This window comes from Mastigoproctus giganteus, chromosome 11 (genome assembly GCF_048544385.1).
Source record: "Mastigoproctus giganteus isolate SK-2022 chromosome 11, ASM4854438v1, whole genome shotgun sequence".
Classification (NCBI taxonomy): Eukaryota; Metazoa; Arthropoda; class Arachnida; order Uropygi; family Thelyphonidae; genus Mastigoproctus; species Mastigoproctus giganteus.
This window is the reverse complement of record NC_143585.1, coordinates 120,279,535-120,302,826: the sequence shown is the minus strand read 5'-3', so window position 1 is coordinate 120,302,826 and position 23,292 is coordinate 120,279,535. Positions and strand designations below refer to the sequence as shown.

At 36.3% G+C, this 23,292-nt stretch overlaps 1 protein-coding gene across 1 annotated transcript in view; it reads left to right on the top strand.

Annotated features, from left to right (window-relative positions):
* LOC150078390 (vesicular integral-membrane protein VIP36-like) overlaps positions 1-23,292 on the top strand; it is a 163,907-nt gene that overhangs the window by 97,316 nt on the left and 43,299 nt on the right. The window contains exon 6 of the mRNA XM_090384345.1: positions 20,408-20,522. Coding sequence (XP_090240471.1) covers positions 20,408-20,522 — 115 coding nt within the window. The remainder of the gene's footprint in view (positions 1-20,407; positions 20,523-23,292) is intronic.

Below are 23,292 nucleotides of genomic sequence, written 5' to 3'. Positions count from 1 at the left end.
CTGTGGTACTACACTGACAGTGGTAGAGAATGAAAGGGACCTGGGGATGGTTGTGCAGGCAGATATGAAGGTCTCTGAGCAGTGCAGATGGGTTGCAAGAGTAGCTCATGGTGTATTGTCAATGATATATAGGAATTTTTCTAGCAGGGATAAGGAGGTGATTATTCTTGTATAAGGCAATGGTCAGGCCACACCTAGAGTACTGTATACAGGTCTGGAGGCCTCATTTCAAGAAGGATGTAGAGCTGCTGAAACGAGTACAGAGAAGGGCAACAAGATTAGTGAATGGAACAAAGGGGTGCTCTTACGAAGAAAGGCTTAAGTTTTGCAAATTACAGTGTCTGGAGACTAGGCACCAGCGAGGTGATCTGATAGAGGTGTATAAAGCCTTGAATGGTTTGAGCATGCTCAATGCTGATGGGATTCTTCCTCTCGCTCAGAATAATCACCTGAGAGGGCATAAATTCAAATTGAGGAAAGACAGATGTAGGATAGACATGCGGAAATTTGCCTTTAGCCAGCGGGTGGTTGGTTGGTGGAACAAACTTCCATCCCTTCTCGTAGAAGTTGATAGCCTAAATAAGTTTAAGGCTCAGCTGGACAGGTATTTCGAACGAACAGAGGGGTGAAGTGGAAGTGATTTTTTTTTTTTTTTTTGGCCGATGCTGCATAAGCTTGCTTTCTTGCATCAAATGCCTTTGCTAATGCTCACAGAGATAATCATGATTATCAGTGTTCCACATGTTGATCCCAGCATTGTAACAATACTCATTTCGCTAAAGCATTATTATTATCTTTAACAAATCAAAATTCTAAAAGGCTTTTTACTTGTCCTTGTACTATCAGAACTTACCTTATTTAACCTACTTTCAACAGATGACCATGTAATAAAATAGCTATAAAAGCTGACCCAGGCTGATTATTATCTGTTACTCTCTTCATAGAGGTGCTGCCTCTTTGGGTTTGACCAGGAGTCTTCAGGTTTAACTTATGAATGCGTATGTTTTTTCAAGTTCATTTCAGATGTGTTTATTTATGCATAAATTGTCTAGTATCTGCTGCTATCTCTTATCTATGTTTCTAACTAATAGTAGATACAGTTTTAAAAGAATTTAAGTTTTAAACCACAAAAATAATTTTGAAAATCAGAGGATATCACACAAATTTCGGCTTACAAAAGCCGAAATGAAAGTAATTGTCTGGAATTTTAATCCAGGCATCAATGAAATTGAATTAATTGATACCTAAATAGATGTATAGCAAAACAGTTCTTAAACTGCAATAGTTTGAGGACCACCTTTTTTTTTTTTTTTTTGCAGTCCCCCTAATGTTTTATACTGCAGTGGCTGAAGAATACAGGTGCAACAATACTGTTGCACCTGTAGTACTCTTCGGTTTGTAGTTTGAACATATGTGAACAGTCCTTTGTGTCTTCCTGACATTGCATGATCTCCATCAGTACTAATTTCTATACATTTCAACCATTTGATTTCATTTTTTATTATGAAATCATTGAGACTATTAAACACAGCTTCAGCAGTGTTATAGTGTTATTAATAAATGGAAGAATAAAAATTCTTTGTGAATTTTACTGTTAAATTAAATGTTGAATAAATGCTAGAAAATTGACATTTTTGGAAATACAGTAGCACTTAAAATCCAGCACTTTTTTTGAATATTTCTTTTGACATTGATGTGAGACAGTTGGCAGTATAAGGAGAGAGGGGAAATAGGCTATGTAGCCATCAAAAACAGCAAGAATAGTAATGCATATGCTTGGTGTTGATAGAGCTTTCCTTTTAAATACAACTAAGGATGCACATTTATTTGGAGTTGCTTGCAGTTTGGTGCTTCTGTAGCCAGGTGGGAAGGAGCAGCAGTGCATAGCACACGCTTCTTGATTAGACCGGGGTTTGAGCCCATCACCACCAAATATGGAGGATGCGGAAAGGTCAGGGAATGACCACCGCATATTCCCGGAGCAATATGGCCTTAGTTGCTAATGCTCCTAAAAACCAAACAACAACAACAGCTTGCAGTTTGTGAAACTTTTTTTTTTTTTTTTATATTTTTATTTGTAATTGTAGAACTGTATGTTTTCATTATGGACTGGAGAAACTATTTAGTATGCAATTAGCATGAAATGCAGTTGTACTGATTTTTCGATGGATCATTTAAGGTACTGTCAATCATCAAGTGATACAATCTGGAAATAAAAGCACTCATTAAATAATTAATTTATAACTAATTACATCAATATTAACAGCATTGATATTAATCACAATTAGTAACATTAATTATAACGAAATAATTAACCAATTTAATTTGATGGATTACTGGCATAGCTGAGTTATATGTTAACCCTCTTCCACCATATTTAAATATACAGGGTGTCCGTGCTAGAGGTATCCAAAAATAATGGCTTATAATGCGAGAACCACTCATTATATTTTCTCAAACGATAGCACAGTCAATAGGAAATCTCTCCAAGATTTGTTTCGTCACATTTTGCCTCATTTGGGGTTTGGAGAATCCTCAATAAGTGGTCGAAAATGAAAGGGACGCACCAGAAGTCAATGTCTGGTTAGGAGTGCAAAAAAGTGGCTTCATCGGTCCATTTTTTTTCTTAGATATGACTATGAAAAAAAAAAAAAAAAGCATGGGGCTTTATTAAAGACTGTGTGTACCAGAGAAAAGTTCGGAATATGGACGATTTGAAACAATGTATCATTGAAGCAGTTGCTCTAATAACGCCTCAAATGCTGGAAAACACTTGAAAAGAGCTCGACTATCGTTTTGACATTTGTCGAGCTACAAAAGGGCCCATATTGAACTGTACTAACCTTCATAAAGACTTGTTGAGTTACTCTGTATAATAACGAAAAAATTATTTTAATACACCTTATAGATGCTGAGATATATGTGTGTATTTTTGGATATCTCTAGCCCGGACACCCTGTATTATATTATGCCAGTCTCTCCTGCACATAATTATTAATTTTTTAAACCAAAATTTTTTTTAAATGTAAAAGTTTGTTTCTTCAGGTCCCACATTGGTGGTTCACTTTGTGTGCATTTTAACAGCTAACCAGAGTTAACATTATCGTCTATAAAAGTGTTCACTCTGTATGTTACTACTCTTTGATTTATGCTTTATATTAAAAAAAATAGTGAACAAATTAAAAAAAAATAGTCAACTCTGGTTCTGCGGAGATTCACAGACTAATACATGAACAGTAGCCACAGGCAGAGGTGAAAGTGATTCTCGCACTGCTTCTATTAGAATGAGCAGCAGCCTGGAAAGTTGAGGTGCTGGGGATTTCAGGGACTGTTGGGAGTCATCATGGAACAAGTAAATACATGGGTTGTGCTAAGGTAACTAAGAGTAAGAATAGGTGTATGTATACTTGCATGTGCACCAATGCTAGGAGCATCGTAAAAAAATTTTATGAATTTGAGGTGCTGGTGAAGATATCAAAGGCAGATATTGTTGGGATATCAGAGATATGGTGTCACACAGAGATAAGGAATGCAGAATTGGAATTTGGGAAGTACAATGTGTACAGAAACGATAGAAAGGGAAGAGGGGTCATGCTGTTAGTTAAGAAACATAAAATCCAAGGAAGTGTGTCCAGCTGGCATGGGTAGACAGTGCAGTTTTGAGTCAGTTTGGTGTGACATAAGCACTGGGAAAACCAAGTTCGGAGTAGGAGTGTGTTATAGGCCTAGTGACTCTGATGAGTACAATGAACAACTCTACAGAGAAATAGTGAGCCAGTAAATCAGATTGTGTTATAATGGAGGATTTTAACTTCCCAGATATAGACTGGAACTTGTGGGTTGGTCACTCACACACTAGAAAGACTTTTGTGGATTTAATGGATGATTGTTTTCTACTGCAGCATGTTTGAGAGGCAACCAGAGTGAGTAATACCCTTCATCTGATTATCAGCAGTGATTATTCATGCATTAAGAATCTGCTGATAAAGGAACCACTAGGTGGCAGTGATCACAGTGTACTGATGTGGGATTTACTCAAAGATGTAACTACCATCAGGGGTAAAGGGAAGGGTTTTTGCTTTCGTAAAGGTGACTACAGTTGTCTCAGACAGTTGTTAAATCTATACAGGGACCAACTGATGATGTTATGAACAGCAAATTCTAAATGGGAAGCATTCAAGGAATTAACATTGGAAGCTACTAGGCTTTTCATACCGACTAAGAAATACTGTTCAGAGTTTAGGCCTAAATGGATAGCAGATGAACTAGTGAAACTTATGGCAGAGAAGAAAAATGCATGGGATACATATAAATTATCAGGTGACACAGAACACTATGGTAGATATAAGATAGTCTGTAATCAAGTGACAAAGGGCATTATGCAAAGTCGCCTCCGTAGCCAGGTGGGAATGAGCAGCAGTACGTAGCACAACGCTTCTTGATTAGACTGAGGTTCAAGCCCATGACCACCAAATACGGAGGATGTGGAAAGGTCAGGGAATGACCACTGCATATCCCCGGAGCAATATGGCCTTAGTTGCTAATGCTCCTAAAAACCAAATAACAACAACAACTTATATGAACTTTAGAAGGAAGGGGATGAATCAGATTTGATACACTTAATATCGATGGTTTGATTGTTGATGATTCTGCTCAGGCAAAATGAATCAGTATTTTGTATCTATATTCATACATGAGGAGTTATTCAGGGAAAGGAATGCCAGAAGTTTATCAAACTCTGGCTGGAAGCTAAATGATTTTTTAATAACTGAGAGCAAAGTGAAGGAGAAATTGATGAAGTTAAACATAAGGAAGGCATCTTGGATGGATGGGATCTATTCAGTTATATTAAAGGAGGCAGCAAAAGAAGTAAGCAAGCAGTTAGCCTTGATCATGAGGGCAATCTTGAATTCGGGTGGGCTCCACGGACTGGAGATGTACAAATGATTCCCCAATTCACAAAGGGGGGGATTGAAAGGTGACACGAGTAATTACAGACCTCTTAGTTTAACTTCTATTTTGGGGAAAATAATCGAGTCACTGGTTAAAGAAGCACTGCAGGATCATCTAGACAAGACTGCAGTTATAGTTCAGACACAGCTTGGGTTTGTTAAGGGGAAGTCTTGTGTGACGAATTTGATTGGATGCTATGATGTGGTTACAAAGGAATTGGATGCAAAAAATAATTTTGATATCATATACTTGGATTTTAGGAAAGCTTTTGATACTGTTGCACATGGAAGACTACTGTACAAATTGGAGCAGTATGGCATTAAGGGCAAGTTGCTACAATGGATAAAAGAATGGTTGAGTGGGTGAAGGCAGAGAGTAGTAATCAATGGACTAATGTTATTAGTGGAGTTCCCCAGGGATCCATGTTGGGTCCTTCGTTGTTTTCTGTATTTATCAGTGATATTTATCAGTTTTAGAGTTGTTAATGACAGTAAGGACGGTATTCTACTGAAACAGGATCCAGAAAAGTTGAGCAGGTGGGCTGAGAGGTGGCAACTGAAGTTTAACATTGACAAATGCAAAGTACTGCATATGGGTAGGCAGTAACCCCAGAGTAACATACCAACTGTGGAGTACTAGACTCAGGTAGTTGAGAATGAAAAAGGCCAGGGGGGGGGGTAATTGTGCAGTCAGATATGAAGTTTTCTGAGCAATGCAGACAGGCTGCAAGAGTCAGGCTGCAAGAGTAGCTCATGGGGTCTTGTCAATGATATACAGGAATTTTGCTAGCAGGGATAAGGAGGTGATTATCCCCTTGTATAAGGCAATGGTCAGGCCACACCTTGAGTGCTGCATACAGGTCTGGGGGGCCTCATTTTATGAAAGATGTTGAGCTACTAGAACGAGTACACAGAAGGGCAACAAGATTAGAGAGTGGAACAAAGGGTTGCTGTTATCAAGATAGGCTTAAGTTCTGCAAATTGCAGCATCTGGAGACTAGACACCCGCAAGGTGATCTGATTGAGATGTATAAGGCCTTGAAAGGCTTGAGCAAGCTCAGTGCTGATGGGATTGCTCCACTTGCTTAGATTCTGCACCTGAGGGGGCATAAATTCAAATTGAGGAAAGACAGTTGTAGAATAGATGTGCAGAAATTTGCCTTTAACCAGCGAGTGGTTGATTGCTGGAACAAGGTTCCATATGTCGTCGTGGAAGTTGACAGCTTAAATAAATTCAAGGGTGAAACAGAAAAAAGTTTGGATTAAATGGATGGGTGAAATAGGAAGGTTGTTTTTTTTTTTTTTTTTTTTTTTTTGTTTTTGCTGATACTGAATACGCTTGCTTTCTTGCATCATATGCCTCTACTAATGCTGATCGCAACACCCATACTGGAGGCAGCATTCAAACCTGCTAATTTTATTTCTTATCAACTGAACCAAGCCAGCAGCACTGGTTAATATTTTTGCTTAATGCTGGTGACTATCATCCTGATTATGATCATATAGGAATGAGCTACTGTATCATCTAATAAAAGTAACAAATTACTCTGATTACTTAGGCCATGTGCATAACCTTCAAAAAACTGGAATTTTCAAAAATCTTGAAATGTCCTCATGATGCCAGATTTATGGGGTTCTGCTGTAATACACAGAAGCCAATATTTAATAATATTGGCTTCTGCGTATTCTTGTAATTGACTGCTCTTTATATTCTCCAACATTTTTCAATTCTCTACTTGATAGTATCATTCAATAATAAAATAAAATTTCAATTGTATAAGTCATTATTTCTCAGCTAGTAGAGTTAGTTCCTTAGCTAGGTTGTGCAGTTTTCAGCCTTAACTATTAGCAGAGATACTCAATACAACATTGTTAGAGCATTTTCATTTTGCAGCCAGTTACAAGTTCTTTGATCAGTGTTTGACTTGAAAACAATCCTCGGCATTTGGTTTGAAGAAATTTCAGAGATTTGTTTTTTGTGTTTCTTGTGTTTTGTTTCTAAACGGTGACTGAGTTTGACTGGTTTCACATATTCATTTGATAATATTTCGTGATAAAGAACATTGGGATCATTCTGCACCTCCTGTATATGTAATTCCAAATAATGAATACTTATCACAATGTTTTTGTATTTTATGTTTGGATTTGTATCTCCATCATTTGTGAATGTAATGTATCCTAATCCAAGTTGCAGTCATTCCTTGTATGTTTTAGTAATTAAGCAGATTTCACCTAACAATCCACGTGTATTTATGGGTTTAGTATACAAATATAAAAAGTTCACAACTCAGTGCAGTTAAAAATACTAGTGAATAGCACACACGTGTAAACAGCACAATGAACAGTAACAAACTGATGAAGTCTAAATAATGCTCCCATTGCCCTCTAATAATAAAGTATTATTGTGTTGCTTAAAACAGAACAATATTAAAAATGTGTATATAAATTTTGTACAGTATGCTTAAATTTAGATATTTTTGTTTATATTCACATGAACATAATTTCATATTTTTCAAGAAACAAACAAAAAAATTATTGAGTAACTTATTTTTTTGAAATAAAGAATATTACTCATGAACCCTGCCAACAGGTCTCTGGCCCATTAGGGGTCTGAGGACCACAGTTTTAGAAATGCTGATGTGAGAATATTATTGCTTCAAAAAAGTTACAGCGAGTTTATTTTTTAACCATTTTTTATGACTTAATTAATCAATATAAGAAGAAATTAATATTTATGTTCAGAGTTTCCATTTTTATAAAACTTTAAATTTTTATGAACAAACTCACTCATGAAAGAGTTCAGCATACCATGTTTGGGTTCTGGGTTTTGTTGTCATTTCTGTGGTTCATAGAATGGTATAGAACAGATAAATCCATTTTATTTTTAGGAAAATGTGATATTGAACATTGTTATATACTTTTTTAATTAACTCCAACTATGTAATATTTTTATTACATACTAGTTCTAGTTTATACTCCATCATGACCACTAGATCAGAAGAATTTATATTAATTATTTTGACTGAATACAATCATGAACTATATTTAGTAGTCATAAAGGCTTGAAGCATGGTCTACTCAAAGTGCATGTGTTTCTACACCCTCACTCCTGATCACTTAGCTATGTCAGGCTGTCAATATTTTAAATTATTGTGTGATAAAGTCTAAAACTGAAAATTACAAATCTATACAAGTAAACAGTTATCACTAAAGAAGACCTCGATGTAATTTTTTTTCTAATAAATAACATTTAACAAATAATTTTTTTGTTACAAAGTAATTATAAATGTTTATTTCAGGATTGTTTTCATTACACTCCCCCCCCCAACCCTGCTGAATCATGGCATGTAATTTCTCTACCTTAAACTTCAACAAAGTAAATAAGAGACAGTTTATTTACAGAGACACAGTTTATTTAAATAAGAGACAGAGTGGCTTCTGCATTTTCATTAAAAAAGGAAAAAATACTGTTTGCCTTAAAATAACCCTTCAAAGCTATTGTGGTGAAATGCCTGTTCAGTTCAATATTATCATGTCTCCCTTGTCCCTCTTATCTTCTGCACTCAATGACTTTCTGTGATTTTTTAATGATTATAAACAATTTGTATCCTTGTAAACCTTATTTAATATGTATTAATACAACGATGGGCAACCTTTATAAATGGAGGGCCAAATAAAATGTCTGGGAGGTACATGTGAGCCAATTTTTTTTTATCTTTCCACAATTTTTAGGATTATTAAAATGGTGTTTAATGAAAAATTGTCACAAACAGTTTTCAGCACTTGACATGATTGTTGATTGGTTGAATGACTACAAAGAATTAAATAATAAAATATAAACTATTTTTATTTAAATCTCATAGCCCATGTCACTCAAAAAACCACTGTGGATCAAAAATAAACAACTTACAAGGAAACAATAAATCAATACTAATTGTCGCTTAGAAAGTAGAAACAATAGACTGAAATATTCCCTCATCCCATCCATGCCTCATATAATGACCAGTGAAACAAAAGAATAAATAAATAAACTACGCCGCTGCCAAGGTTGCAGCTGTTGGAAAGGTGCAAACGCCAAGGATTGCAGAGACATTACCTCTGAAAGTGCTTTCATAGGCATTTAATGCCTATGAAAAGCAAAGGTGGTTGAATTAAATCATGCCCACTATCTTCCTTTTATCAAAATTTCTCACTCACTCCAAAAGCTGTATCTTATCTACCTAAACATAAGTAAAGCTACCCTTCTGCAGAATTTTGGAAGGTTTAACTGGGATCACGGCTCTCTTATCATTGAATTTAGCCCCTCGCCTAACAGTATTAACCAGGATAAAAACAAAAAAGCAACAACCACAAAACTTGTCTTCTCCACCAAGTTAATCCAGGAAGAAATAATTCTTCAGAAGCTTAAAGCAATAAACTGGAATACTACCTACAAACTACCTCCATCTCGAACAATAGACTGCATCGCAGATCACCTTTGGATCATTGCTCAATTAGGGGCAACAAAAAAATAAGAATTTGTGAATGGACCAGGCCCTGGTTCTCCAAGCAAATGAAATCGTCTTTCCATGACAAGCAAAAAGCCTATCGAGAAAGGCAAAAAACACGAACCCCAAAATCCTATACTTTTTTCAAAATGAAAAGAGCCATATTCAACAGGATAAGATAACAAGCCCATTATAAAATAATCTATGAGAAACTTGCAACAGGAAAGGGAATCCCCTAGAAACTCGAAACAATGCTTCCACGTGACTTGAGAGGCTTTCAAAGAATGGGCAAGCCAACCTCTTAACCCAATAGCCAATCGGATCCCTCCCCCTGGGAGAAGCTATTCATCTCTAGTAGAGAAATAGCAGGGGTCTACCAAACAAGTGCACCACAGGCCCAGACAAATTTCCTCTTTTCATTATTAAGATATGTAGCCTTTACCTGGTGGACTTACTATCACATAATTTCAATAGAACCATTGAAACAGCCACTCTTCCTAATGTCTGGAAAATGTATCACACAAAACCAATACCTAAAATCTGGAGGGACTACAGACCTATTTCCATAGGATGCAACCTATTTAAAATTTTTGAGAAATCCATAATCAAACAAATAAATAATCAATGTTTTGACCATCATCCATCCTATCTTCACTCAGTCATTGAAAACAGGTCTACTATTACTAACCTCCTAGAGACAAGTTGTAGGATCCAAACTGCCCTGAACAGTGAAAGCCAGATGGATACCCTATTCTTGGACATCAAAGCCACTTATGACAGGATAGCAATCCAATTCCTCCTCCAATTCCAGCAGTCTCACTGTTGCATTACAGGAAACTTACTCACACTACTGCAAGATTTACTTACAGAGAGGATTATAATAGTAAAGAAGATTTTAGCATCAATTACACAGTAAATAGAGGAGTTCCCCAAAGAGGGGTGCCCTCTGCGGCACTATTCACTGCAGCCCTCAATCCTTTCCTCTCAACTTGCAGTAACATCCTAACCTATGCGGACAACCTGAAAATATTCTTGCCATCCAGTAGTAGTGATAAGCGAGCATAACATTGCTTTACAAGCCACACAGCAGTTAACTAATCTAGCCAACTTCCTCGCCTTGATTGCACTCAAAATTAAACCTCTTAAAACTGCCCAGGGTAGAGAAATCCATGTCTAAAGAAAATTACATTATAGTTTTTTGAAAACACATTAATCACACTGTTTTCCTGAACTAGACTGGTTGAAAACAATTAAATTAACATCTGGTATTACAGACCCCAGTTAATTTTAATCCATAAGAATGGTGATTCATTCTCTTAATTGAATGAATCGATCATCACAAGGATCTGGGAGGTACCTCCGTAGCCAGGTGGGCAGGAGCAGCAGTGCGTAGCACACGCTTCTTGATTATACCAGGGTTCGAGCCCGTGACCACCAAATACGGAGGATGCAGAAAGGTCAGGGAATGACCACTGCGTATCCCCGGAGCAATTGCTAATGCTCCTAAAAACCAAATAACAAACAAACAAACAAACAAGGATCTGAGAATTACCTGGGACAACAAGTTATCCTTCACTGAGCATTTCACTACTGCCAGGAAGAAAACACTAGCTGCCATCTGGTGCTGAAGACAAAAATTGGCTGGGATTCAAAATGCTCAACTGGTGAAGGAATATATTGTTAGGTGCATTGCCTCGGTTGCCTTATAAGTTTCGGTCATCTGGTCCTCAGCTCCTGAAATGTACATTAAAACCTTCCTAAATATAGAATATTGGATACTCAGGTCGCTAAACAAGATTTTTATCGTCATTTGGACAAATATTCATATCCAAGCTATTGGCAGGAAGATATGATGTGCCAGTACTTACAGGCATCATCTTGCACCCACGAAGTTAGAGGCAATTGTACAGGCGCTTCTGTGGCCAGGTGGGAAGGAGCAGCAGTGCGTAGCACACGCTTCTAATCAAGAAGCGTAGCACACGCTTCTTGATTAGACCGGGGTTTGAGCCCGTCACCACCAAATACAGAGGATGCGGAAAGGTCAGGGAATGATCACCACATATCCCGGAGCAATATGGCCTTAGTTGCTAATGCTCTTAAAAAAAAAAAAAAAAAACCTCCAACAACAACAACAGCAATTGTACAGCCTGCCTGCAAATTAGGCCACTTCTCTCTAATCTAAACTCCTTGAAAATTTAAACAGGACATTCCCACTAAATGCCATAGAAACCCTAAATCGGTTTCAGGTTAACTGTTGAACAATTAGACCTACAGAAAGACTATCAAGAAACAGCTGAGTTGCAATACTACTAGCTGGAACCTATCGTCTTTTAGTTACTCTGAATTATGCTGTAATTGTGACATTCAGGTGTGAAGTTAATAAATTTTAGTGTTGCAAATGTGCCTCTATGAAGACATCTAGCAACAAAGAACAATATTTTTATCTTAATATACATATTTCCTTCATTACTAAACTAAATATTTTTGTAAATTTATCCTCTGCATTGTAAATATGCCCCTCTGGCTTGCGTGCTGTGTAAGGGGCGATTGCAACTGAATAACTGCAACTGATTGCAACTGAGAGGGCATAAATTCAAATTGAGGAAAGACAGATGTAGGATAGACGTGAGGAAATTTGCCTTTAGCCAGTGGGTGGTTGGTTGGTGAAACAGACTTCCATCCCTTGTGGTGGAGGTTGATAGCCTAAATAAGTTTAAGGCTCAGCTGGACAGGTATTTGGAACGAACAGAGGGGTGAAGTGGAAGTGGGTTTTTTTTTTTTTTTTTTGGCTGATGCTGCATAAGCTTGCTTTCTTGCATCAAATGCCTCTACTAATGCTAATGCTAATAAATAAAATATAATGTATCTATATGTTAAAAATCAGTTGTCTCACGGGAAAAGAAAACCCAATGAGAGAAATTGAATATTAAGGAATAAGATGTCGTCGGTTAGGGTTGACTTTGAACTTCTACAAACCATTGTAATACCCATGATTGTAATACTCAAACCAATTTTTGTCATCTTGAAGGCCATATGCCCCCGATGAGAATCCCTGCTGAGAATCAATGATTTGTGAGGACTCCTTAATACACCTACTGAAACTTCATTAAATTTTTCTCGAGTAAGGCTGTTGGTCTGCCTGTCCTTGCACCATCATGAATTGAACTTGAGTTAACTGCCTTACATGATTATATTCATCATCATTATAGAACTCTCTCTCTCTCTCTCTCTCTCTCTCTCTCTCTCTCTCTCTCTCTCTCTCCCTCCCTCTCTCCCTCCCTCCCTCCCTCCCCTGGAAACATGCACACTTCAACTGACAAAAATCATGGCCAATTGATTTGAATCACTTTTCAATAACAACTAACTCAAGAAAATGGCAGTCAACTCCAGAGAGGGATAGTTACCGCTTGCACATATCCAGGTCACTTCTATGTTGCAGTAGACAGTGGATATACTTTATAATGCAAGTGCCATTTATAAAGGTGCACAGTTACTTAACAGACACTCTGCATTAACCTGACAGCAATGGGCACCTCCGTAGCCAGGTGGGAAGGAGCAGCAGTGTGTAGCACATGCTTCTTGATTAGACCGGAGTTCGAGCCCGTCACCACCAAATACGGAGGATGCAAAAAGGTTCAGGGAATGACCACCACATATCCCAGAGCAAATATGGCCTTAGTTGCTAATGCTCCTAAAAACCAAATAACATCAATGGTTCCCATGATCATAACACTATTCCTTATAAGACAGGAATACAGAGAGTAAACAATAAATAGTATACATCACAGACAAGTTAGTCAAATCAATATAACACCAAATCATAAATCAGACATGTCAGACTTATGGGCTGCATGCAGCTCAACTTTTGCAGGTTCACAGTGTGTTTTATTTATTTGTAAAATTCTTAAATTATTGTAAGTGTTGCTAGTGCAAATTTTTATATAAGGAGGAAATGTATAAAAATATTTAATATTTCTTTTAGTAATACTACACTACTGCATTAGAAACTACATGCTAGTGTAGTTTCTAATTACTTAAGCACTGTGGGTGAAGCACTTAAATTGTTGTGGCCTGTGAGTTGTCGAAAAATTTAAAAATGGGATTTTTTTGCAAATGTTATTTTCAATAAACAGAATTTTTATTAGCTCTGCTGAAAATGGTGGGGGAGTGTTAAATCTATATTTTATTTTCATGTTTATACCAAATGTAAACATGAAAATAATGACACTACTCTGCATTTTGAAAAAATTTACTGATGTTTTAAAGAGTGTTTCAGAATTATTTTCTAATGCTGATTTCAAAAATGACTTCCGTCTGTTTCTGTTTCCGTCTTGTCAGGTTTCTTCAAAATTCACAAAAGAAAATTTGATTTTTCACAAATTTTTATTAATTTTGGCAGAATTTATGCACTGAAATTATAGCGAAATGCTACTTTTACCAGACTTTTATATTTAAATAAATGTGTAAAAACACTGTTAAAAAAAGGCAGTGTTGTAAAAAAAATTCCACTAAACTCTCGCCTCTCATATTAAAAACTGATCATCTCCATATCTTTAATGTTCTGGTGAAACCTGGATTATTAATACTAATACTAAATAAAGAAAATAGCTTAACTTTATATTCCGATTTCAGTGCTATAAAGAAACAAGCATAAAAGATATATGTGTTCAATCTGTTATATGCCCTAAATACCACAATTGACTTTTTTTTTTTTTTTTTTTTTTTTTGACCAGTGTCCTTACATACCATAGTGAAACTCGTTACCTCCTATTTCTGGGTGACATTAAATTCTGTTAGATCTATAATGTTAGTATTCATTTTTATAACAAGAAGTTAAGAGTCACTCATTTATTAACAGTATTGCTAACATTGTAGACAGTTTAAATGGAATGTTCTGTTTTATTTACTACCCTGATACATTTCATAAAATAATTTAAGCTTGATTCCTCAACTTGAGCTGCCTTTTCATTTAAAATATCACTGCCCTCAGCACACCTTTCCAATACTGGCTTCTGTAACCTCATTCCTGAGATGTGTGTACAAGCACATTACTTTGATCCATATCAGATAAACACATTTGTATCACCTCTGTCCCTCCTCCCTTCTCAGTCATTATTACTGTGCAATATTTCATCATTGTTAGAAATGAACAATTTCAGAAAAGCAGTAAATTTTAAATAAATACAGTATAAACTCTTGAATCTTGCAACCTCCAAAATTGCCAACTTTTGGAATGGGATTAAATCTTAACAACTGTGCCACTTATCAGAGCACAATATAGGTTCTCTTTATTTTCTATATACAGTGTTATCTAATACCATATGCCATATTCCATTTAAGACCCCACCGAACTACTACCCAAGCCGAAGCTTATACGTAGTTGTGTCCCAATATATATCATTCATTGCTGTGTAAAAACTTCAATTTTAGCACAACTGAACTCATGGAGGAGCGCTTTTGCCTCTTAGCTCTGATCCAATGAATACGATATTAGAGGCACATCGCAGCCTCCCACCTATCCCAGTGGATCAGGTTTCCATCCCTGCCACTGGGAGGCAGGTTCTACTATCTAACAAGCGCTTCCTCCTTCTAAAAACAGAATGTACAAAATTGTTTAAATAAGTGAAAAGGCACTTCTCTGTGAACAAGATCCAAAGACTACTTTGTTCTATCTCACCAACCAATCTCTCTAACTCCATTCTCAAATCAGCATAAACATTACATTTAAACATCACGTGTCCTGATGTTTCCTCTTCTTCTCCACATACACATAGCCCATCAATCCTCAACCCAAGCTCAAATAACCTGCATGCAAGCCTATGTCCAGTCAACAGAAAGGACATATACAATCCAAACTGTTTCCAGGGATTAGCCCTATGATTTAAAATCTCAACACTAGGCAAAACTAGTATGTTACCTGTCCTTTAACAGATTCTTGCCATCTCATTTGCCATACTTTTCTAAATTCATTTATCACTCTCACTTTTTCATTCCTAACATCCTCTCTTCCATATGTCCTCTCAATCTGTGGACATGTCTCAACTCCCAAAATAGTCATTTGTAAATTCCTTCTAGTGCAATACATCATTGCAAGTACTACCACTTGTAAATCAATTAGCATTCTTGCTGCTATTACATGAAGCACCTCAGTCGAAACTGTCCTACATGCTCTGGTTATGCGCAGGAGAACGAACCTCTGAGTCTGGAGCAAGTACTTTCTTATAACAGAATTTTCAATTCTGTGAAACCAAGCGATCGAGGCATAAGTTACAATCGTAGAGCATATTCAACACCCTACCCTTCACGCCCCAATCGACCCTCACTACCCTTTTAAGCTTGGAATATAGTACTTTTATCTTTTTCTTTAGATATTTCATATGCTCTCCTATGCAAACCTCCAGATACTTAATCATAGTTTGGTATCTTGAGGAGACATTACCATATCTCACCAAAGGATTTCGATTCATACTGAGGTGCCCCTTCAACAGCATTTGCACACTTTGTTTGTGAAATTTGCAGCTCATACAACTGAGCCCATTCAAGCAAGTCACCCAAAACCTCACTTGCTCTTTTCTCTATTTGAGACCTTGCATCTCCATACACTAATATCAACAGGTCATCAGCATAGGCTGTAGTATTAATACCTACATAATGCTGATTTAAGAAATCATCCAGCACAATATTACAAGCAAACAGACCGAGCCCTGTGGGCAGCCTCTACTTATATCTCTACTTACTTTAGTATAAGATGTCCTTACGACAATCCTTCTTTCACTAAAATACTGTTTAAAAATTGAACAGATATTATCTGGACATTGCATCTTTCTCAGTCTTGACAGGATGCCCTCCCACCACAACATATCAAAGGCTCTAAGAAAATCTATAAACAGAGCCAGGACATGCCTACCCGCATACTCTGTGTATATATCTTGTCATACGATAAATGGCATCTTCATTAGAGTACCCACATTTATAGCCATACTGGCTACTTGATTATAAACTCATACTGTTATATCTAATCATTAATCGGCTGATCAACAGCCTTTCATAAGTCTTAGCCATTATCGTACCAGCAATTGGCTGGTATGACCCCGGCTCACTAACTTTATCCATACTCTTTATTATGAGCCTCAAATCTGCAACCTTCCATACAGGTGGGAAGATACCCCACCTCAAACATTTATTATATATTTCTACAATGACACCAGACCTTAAACTATATGCCCTCTTATACACCTTAACTTCAATATAATCAATCAAGGCCCAGTGCCTTACCATCTGCAGCACTGCACCTGTCACCTCCTCTACAGTAAAATCATTTTCAATGCAATCTGCAAAATATACTGAATTTTCTCGAATCGCATCCTTTTGTTCTTCCGACATTTCATCTTCACTAATCTGGGGAAACAATTCTTCTATGATCATGTTCACGGTTTCATGCCAATTTAAAACAGTAATCTCCCTATTTCTCACTGTACAATTTATGTTTCTAAAATAATATTTATCAGTAATAACTTTGTACAAAGACCAAGGATTCCTTGATCCCTGAACCTGAACAAAATTCCTCCATGAGGCTTGCTTAGCATTAACAATAGCTTTTGCATAATCTTTTCTCACATCTTTATACAATCTCAGATATGTTACTGACAGATGAGTATCTCCAACCCTCCTATAATATTGCAATCAACGTCTTACCCTTCTCAGTTCAATTCTTTTATTACTTAACTCTGTTCCCCACCAAGGAACAGATCTTGTTCTCACTTTTAGTTTATTCATACTAATCTTAGATACACTATTATTCCAATCTACTTCATTCACTTGGGTATTAAAAGCCATATCAAATCTATCCCAATTGCCGGTGCGTACTGAGAATCTTTCCAGCTCCACTACTATTCTCCTGCACCTTTCAAAACATATTTCAAAAGTGATCGCATTGTGATCACTAGTAGTAATTTGATCCTTTACTTGCCAATTCTTTATCCTATTCATTAAAGACCCCATGCACAAGGTCACATCAATACATGACTGTCCATGTATTGTCAAGTATGTAGGCAAACTTCCCATTCTATTTACAACCTCCAATCCTGTGGCAGAAAGGAAGTCTTCCAAAATTTCACCTCTGTCATCAGACTCCCACTACCCCAAAGAATGGAGTTTGAATTTGTGTCAATTGCCAGCACAATTTGCTTAGTAGTCAAAATCTCACACATTCTTTCTAATTGTCTTATATAATACTCTAAGTCCTCACTCAGAGGACAATACATTGACACAAAGTACAGGCTACCAAATGAACCAATTATCTCACTACATATCACATTTTCAGTAGTTAAATTCTGAATCTTAGTGACTACCAAATCGCTATTCCTTATTATTATAGCCACTTTTGAATGTTTACCATGAGATAATACTCGATATCTTCGAGGATACCCTCTCACACATCCCTGCCACTCATAAGGCTCCTGCACCAGTGCCAAATCAATGTCTAGAGCTTCCATCTGACAATGTAACTGTGCAGCGACTCATTTAGCTCGTTGTGCATTCAACTGAATCACTTTAATAGAACTAGCCCTAACTAATCCTACTGCTGTGCACCTCTAAAGCCCTCACATATTCTGGACAATTCTTATCTACTGCAGAATGAGTTTCATGCTTCTTTCTGCTTTTACTGTTTATACATGCTGTTTCCTCATTTCTGTGCATACAATCCTTATAAGTACATGCCCAAAATTCAAGCAATTGTAGTACTGTGTCACTGGAAAGACCTCTCTGCACTTATATGCCACCAAATTAGCATACAGTCTATTTCCATCTTTTAATACATTCCACACTTTTAATACATTCCTCCACTACCCAATTTAATAACTCACTCTTTATTTTTATTTATAGAAACAATCTCAAAACCTTCCTTAAAGTCCTGCATAGTCACATCATAGTCTTTACAATTTTTTAACCAAATTTGATCCTTAAAATCAGATTGGTTAACATCCTTTTCCACATCATAAATCACCATCTTCGAAAAAGTTGCTTTTGGTATAGAAAACTTTAGTCCAATCTCCTGAATTTTCAAACAACCTCTCAACTTCAGAACATCATCATCCCCCTCCAGCCTCAATCAACACACCACAATCCCTAATAGTCCTAATATTCTTTATCTTTACATTATCAAGAATCGGCCTCACTTCCTTTAACAACTCCGTCTTAACTTGTTCACTACTTTTAAATCTTTCACTCACTGCTTTTATTATCTTTTATTATTTAAATGTCTTACTATTCTTCACATTTTTCAACTTCTCTTTTAACAATAAATTCTCTGTAAATACATCAATAGCCTTAGTCTAGTGTGTCCCAAAAGTCCATAATTATCCTCACTGAAGCAGTCGGCACTTTACTTTCAACATCAAAAAGAAAGGATCTCAAACAAGTCTTCACTTTATTAATATGTTCAAATTCACTATACTTGGGCCTCTCCTGACTTTCCTCTCTTTTCTTTTTCACACCACCTCCTTCTTTTTCTACACCTTTTTTACCACAACTACCTTCCCCTCTCATTTTCCTTCGTTTTCTATCCCTCAAACTTTGTGATTGTGGAAGGCCAGAAAGAGACGACGACCTCCTAATTGGAGGTGTCCATTTTAATGAACTACCTGAGAACACTTCCATTTCCGTTAACTCTTGAACCTGAGAAAGTATTTCCATACTTATCTTCTTTCGCTCATCATCAGTCACATCAGAGGTTGCATTCATCTCACGCTCAAAAACCTCTTCTTCCTCTGTAGAACTCATTAATATAATAAAAAATAATTACTATTTACAATAAAAATCCCTGCTGAACAGTGAGTAGGGATCAATTATATACAATTTATACAAACTCAAAGTTCAGGGATCAAGGGTCTCTTACAGCATGCCCTAAATGGATTTGTAATGCTTTTAGAAAATCTATCCACTAAGCAATTAAAAACTCCACCTCCAAGTTTAACGGGGATGGTCCCAGGAGCTAGGACAAGAATTAACTCAAAATTCCTCTGTAACTATCAACTTTTTTCACCCATTTAGTCAGCCGGGGATCAACCCCGACTGCCCACCCCAGACTTCGTGGAATTATGGCAGCTAATCGAACGAAAACAACATAGCAAGGAACAAAAAAGTGAAAAATTAACAATTTCAATCACTTAGACAGTTACTATACACTTACTATACAGCAATTGCCCCAGATTAGCCCCTGGGGCCCACCATATGCCATATATAAAAAATAAAGTGCAATGTTTGTGTTATTTGATTTTTAGGAGCATTAGCAACTAAGGCCATATTGCTCCGTGAATATGCGGTGGTCATTCCCTGACCTTTCCGCATCCTCTGTATTTGGTGGTGACGGGCTCGAACCCCGGTCTAATCAAGAAGCGTTTGCTGCGCACTGCTGCTCCTTCCCACCTGGCTACGGAGGCGCCTATGTGCAATGTTTGATTAAATTAAGAATACACCAACCATTGACTTCCTTGCCTAATCTGGTTATTCTAATACTAGCCATATTGTAACACACGCACACACCTCCTCCATTATATTTTCTTATGGGAGGAGGTGCTTTAAATCTTATTATAAATCCCCAGTTTATAAACAAACTCATGTGTGTTTATAAACTGTGAATTACTATTAATAGTATTGTATATGTGCATAACAATATTTTTATATTAATGACCAATTTAAAATAAAGCCATAAATGCCTTTCCTGAAGTTTTAGAGCTTATTTTGTCTATTTGTATTTTTATGGAATTTTAACAACCAAACATCTGAACTTATTGTATTTTTGTCCCTACTCTCCATATTTGCTGTCTGAGAAGCTTTCTTTCCCTAGTCCATTAGCTAATGTACCCAAAGTAACTAGATTGATAGTAAATGATATTTATTATTAGCTTATCTTATGTAAATATGTCAAGATTTTTATTACTTTTTTTTTTTACAATTGTTCAATAGGTATCCACAGATATTGAAGGAAAAAATGCATGGAAAGAATGTTTTTCTGTAAAAGGCGTCAGATTACCTACAGGATACTTCTTGGGTGCATCTGCTACTAGTGGAGAACTTTCAGGTTTTATCATAATAATAACTATAATGATTGATAATATTTAATGTACATGATATATCTATACCTGCTTATTTTATAGAATATTGGAATCAAAGCAAATCGGATATTAGGAAAAATGGAAAACTTTTCTGTTCCTTTATTGCTGTTGTATGAAACTATGATTGTTACAATTTTGTTGGTACTGCCATCTTGTGAGAGAGTAGGCAAGTACTGTTTGCTCAACAATGCCAAACGTAAAGTATATACAGTCAGTCCTCATATAACACGGTAATCATGTTCCTAGAAACCTTTGTGCAATGCAAAATCATGGGAAAAATAGGGTTAGGTGCCGACAACCCAAAGTCGAACACACATTTGTAACCAAAACATTACTAAATGCAATAAATAATCGTAATAAAATACATATTTTATTATGATTTTTACTTAATAAAATATTGCTAATGCTTTTGCTTTTATCGTAAGCGAAGTTGTTCCTGATTTCTTCTTTGTTTGATCTTCTATCCAAATAGATAACAGCCGTTCTATCTCTTCCAATTCTTTGTGTCTTGATCAATTGTCTTTTGTTACACTTTGAGTTGTTCCTGCTATAAATTTGCTTTTATTTTTTCTGCATTCTTTCTAATTGTTCTTAGTGGTTAGGTTATGTTATTTCATAACCTAACCGCTAAGAACATTAAGTTAGGAAATAAGGTTTCCTAACTTCATCTGTCAGTCAATATATCGTTTTCGACTTCTACTGCCACTACCAATAGCACACACAGTCTGTTTACCAAGAATGCAGGGAGAAACTGCGGTAGTGGCAAACCAGTTTGTCTGGCAAGTACCTGTAGTTTGCTGTTGTTCTCGTGTTTGTTTGTTTTCTTTACCTTAGCCACTTTTCTTTTTTTCTCTGAACCTGCAGTATCTTCACCATCACGCTTCCTTTTCACACCCATTTTCAAGTATTTTACTCATGTTTAGGGAATAAAGCACAATTACAGTATAAAAAGAACAAAAATGAGGAGGCACATTTGATACACGCAAACAAAGCAGCACATGTGTAGCAACTGGGTAAAACAAAGCAGTAAGTGTTGCATTCAGTTGTGATTCTGCCACGTTCGGCAGCCATTTCTTGTAAAAGCAAAGCCGAATTGTGCATAAGCAAATTCAGTTTCTGTTATATGTGACATCGTTACCCTATTTATAAATCATGTATGATTGAATTCGTGTAGTGTAAATGCGTGTTATATGAGGACTGACTATATGTAATTATGTCTGATCTCATAAATACAATAGACTGTTAAATTGGAACCCTAAAACCTCCCTATCAAAATTTCCATAAGAATAATGCTCTAAAATTCTTGTTAACTTGAACTTCATTAAATACTGTTCAAGTGCTTACTTATTAACTTGAACTGTATTTAACGAAGGTTCTCCAATAGATTAACATTTTTGTGATGGGACTTAAAACGAGGCCAACACAAAATGTTTCTAGGCTAAATCTAAGCAGTGGAGCAAAAGGCACATAATGGCGTGTTCATTATATCAGTTCGTGAAACGCTCACTTACTATCTCACTAAAAATTTCATTTGTGTAAAATAAACTGTTTTGGCAGATTCCTAGTGTCCTGTAAGATCAGATGTACTGATGTTGTGGTTTTTTGAGTTTTCCTGCATATATGGTTCCTAACAGATATAACACATAAGTTGTATTCTAATTATAGAAATATACAGACCTTCATGAGGAGTCCCTAGAAGACTGGGGTGCGACCATGTTTGGCTGCATTATAGAATGTAATGCAGTTGTTCCCTGCTAGTGCCCATTTCATTCAGTGCTTGTTTTCTATTGTGCATTGTTCCTTCCCTCAGAATTGTGTTATTCACTCCAAAAACACCTTGGCCAGAGTTGTCCATTAGGAGATATTTTGGGTGCCTGAGAGGCCCATCAAAAAAATTTTTTTTAATTAACTCAGTTTTCCAATCGGCTGCAATTCACATTACTTGCTCTCAAAAAGGTGTTCTTTGATTTAAATCAACTTTTAACTGATATCATAATTGATGAGAAAATGGTTGTATTGCCAACAAAACTATAAATGTTGCAAAGTATTTTCAGTTTATGACTGGGAGAAACTTCGAAAGCTGTCTATTTGTTGTCCACAAGTTATTTTTCATTTCCATGAATAATTTACATCTCTGTGCTATTTTTCTATAGTTGTCTATATTGCCACAAGTTTCCTGGGTCCACATGTGTAAACTTTTAGGGTCATTCTGTGGTATAGGTGGAAAAAATATCAAAGCTGTCACTGCACCATTTCATGTGTATTGCAAAAATATACTCTATATGTCATCCCACCAGGTGGTTTTATTGAAAAAGGAGCACCCACTTGGGGGTTTCTTATTAGCTGAAATTATTGAAATGTTTATAAAACTTCTCTTTACGCTTTGTTGGGTAGCACCTGTCAGCAATGCTTTTCAGCATCAGTTTGGTTTATATTGTTTATATGCATTTTATGTCCATGTGATTGATTTTAGTTCACTGTGTAGGTAGTTTCAACTTTTTTTTTTTTTTAAATGATCCCAAAGAAGTGAATTAGCTAGTGATATTAAATTGAAGGTGGAAAGCTATTAGAGAAACTTTTCTTTGGAAATTAAATTGAAATTTTAGAAGACTGGATTCGGGCAAGTGCTAGATTTACACTACATTTAGTGACTAGGCAATTTGAATATCAACAGTAAGCTGTCTTGTTAATTTATTTATTTACATATATAAGATTCCATTATTTTAAGGTTAGCGT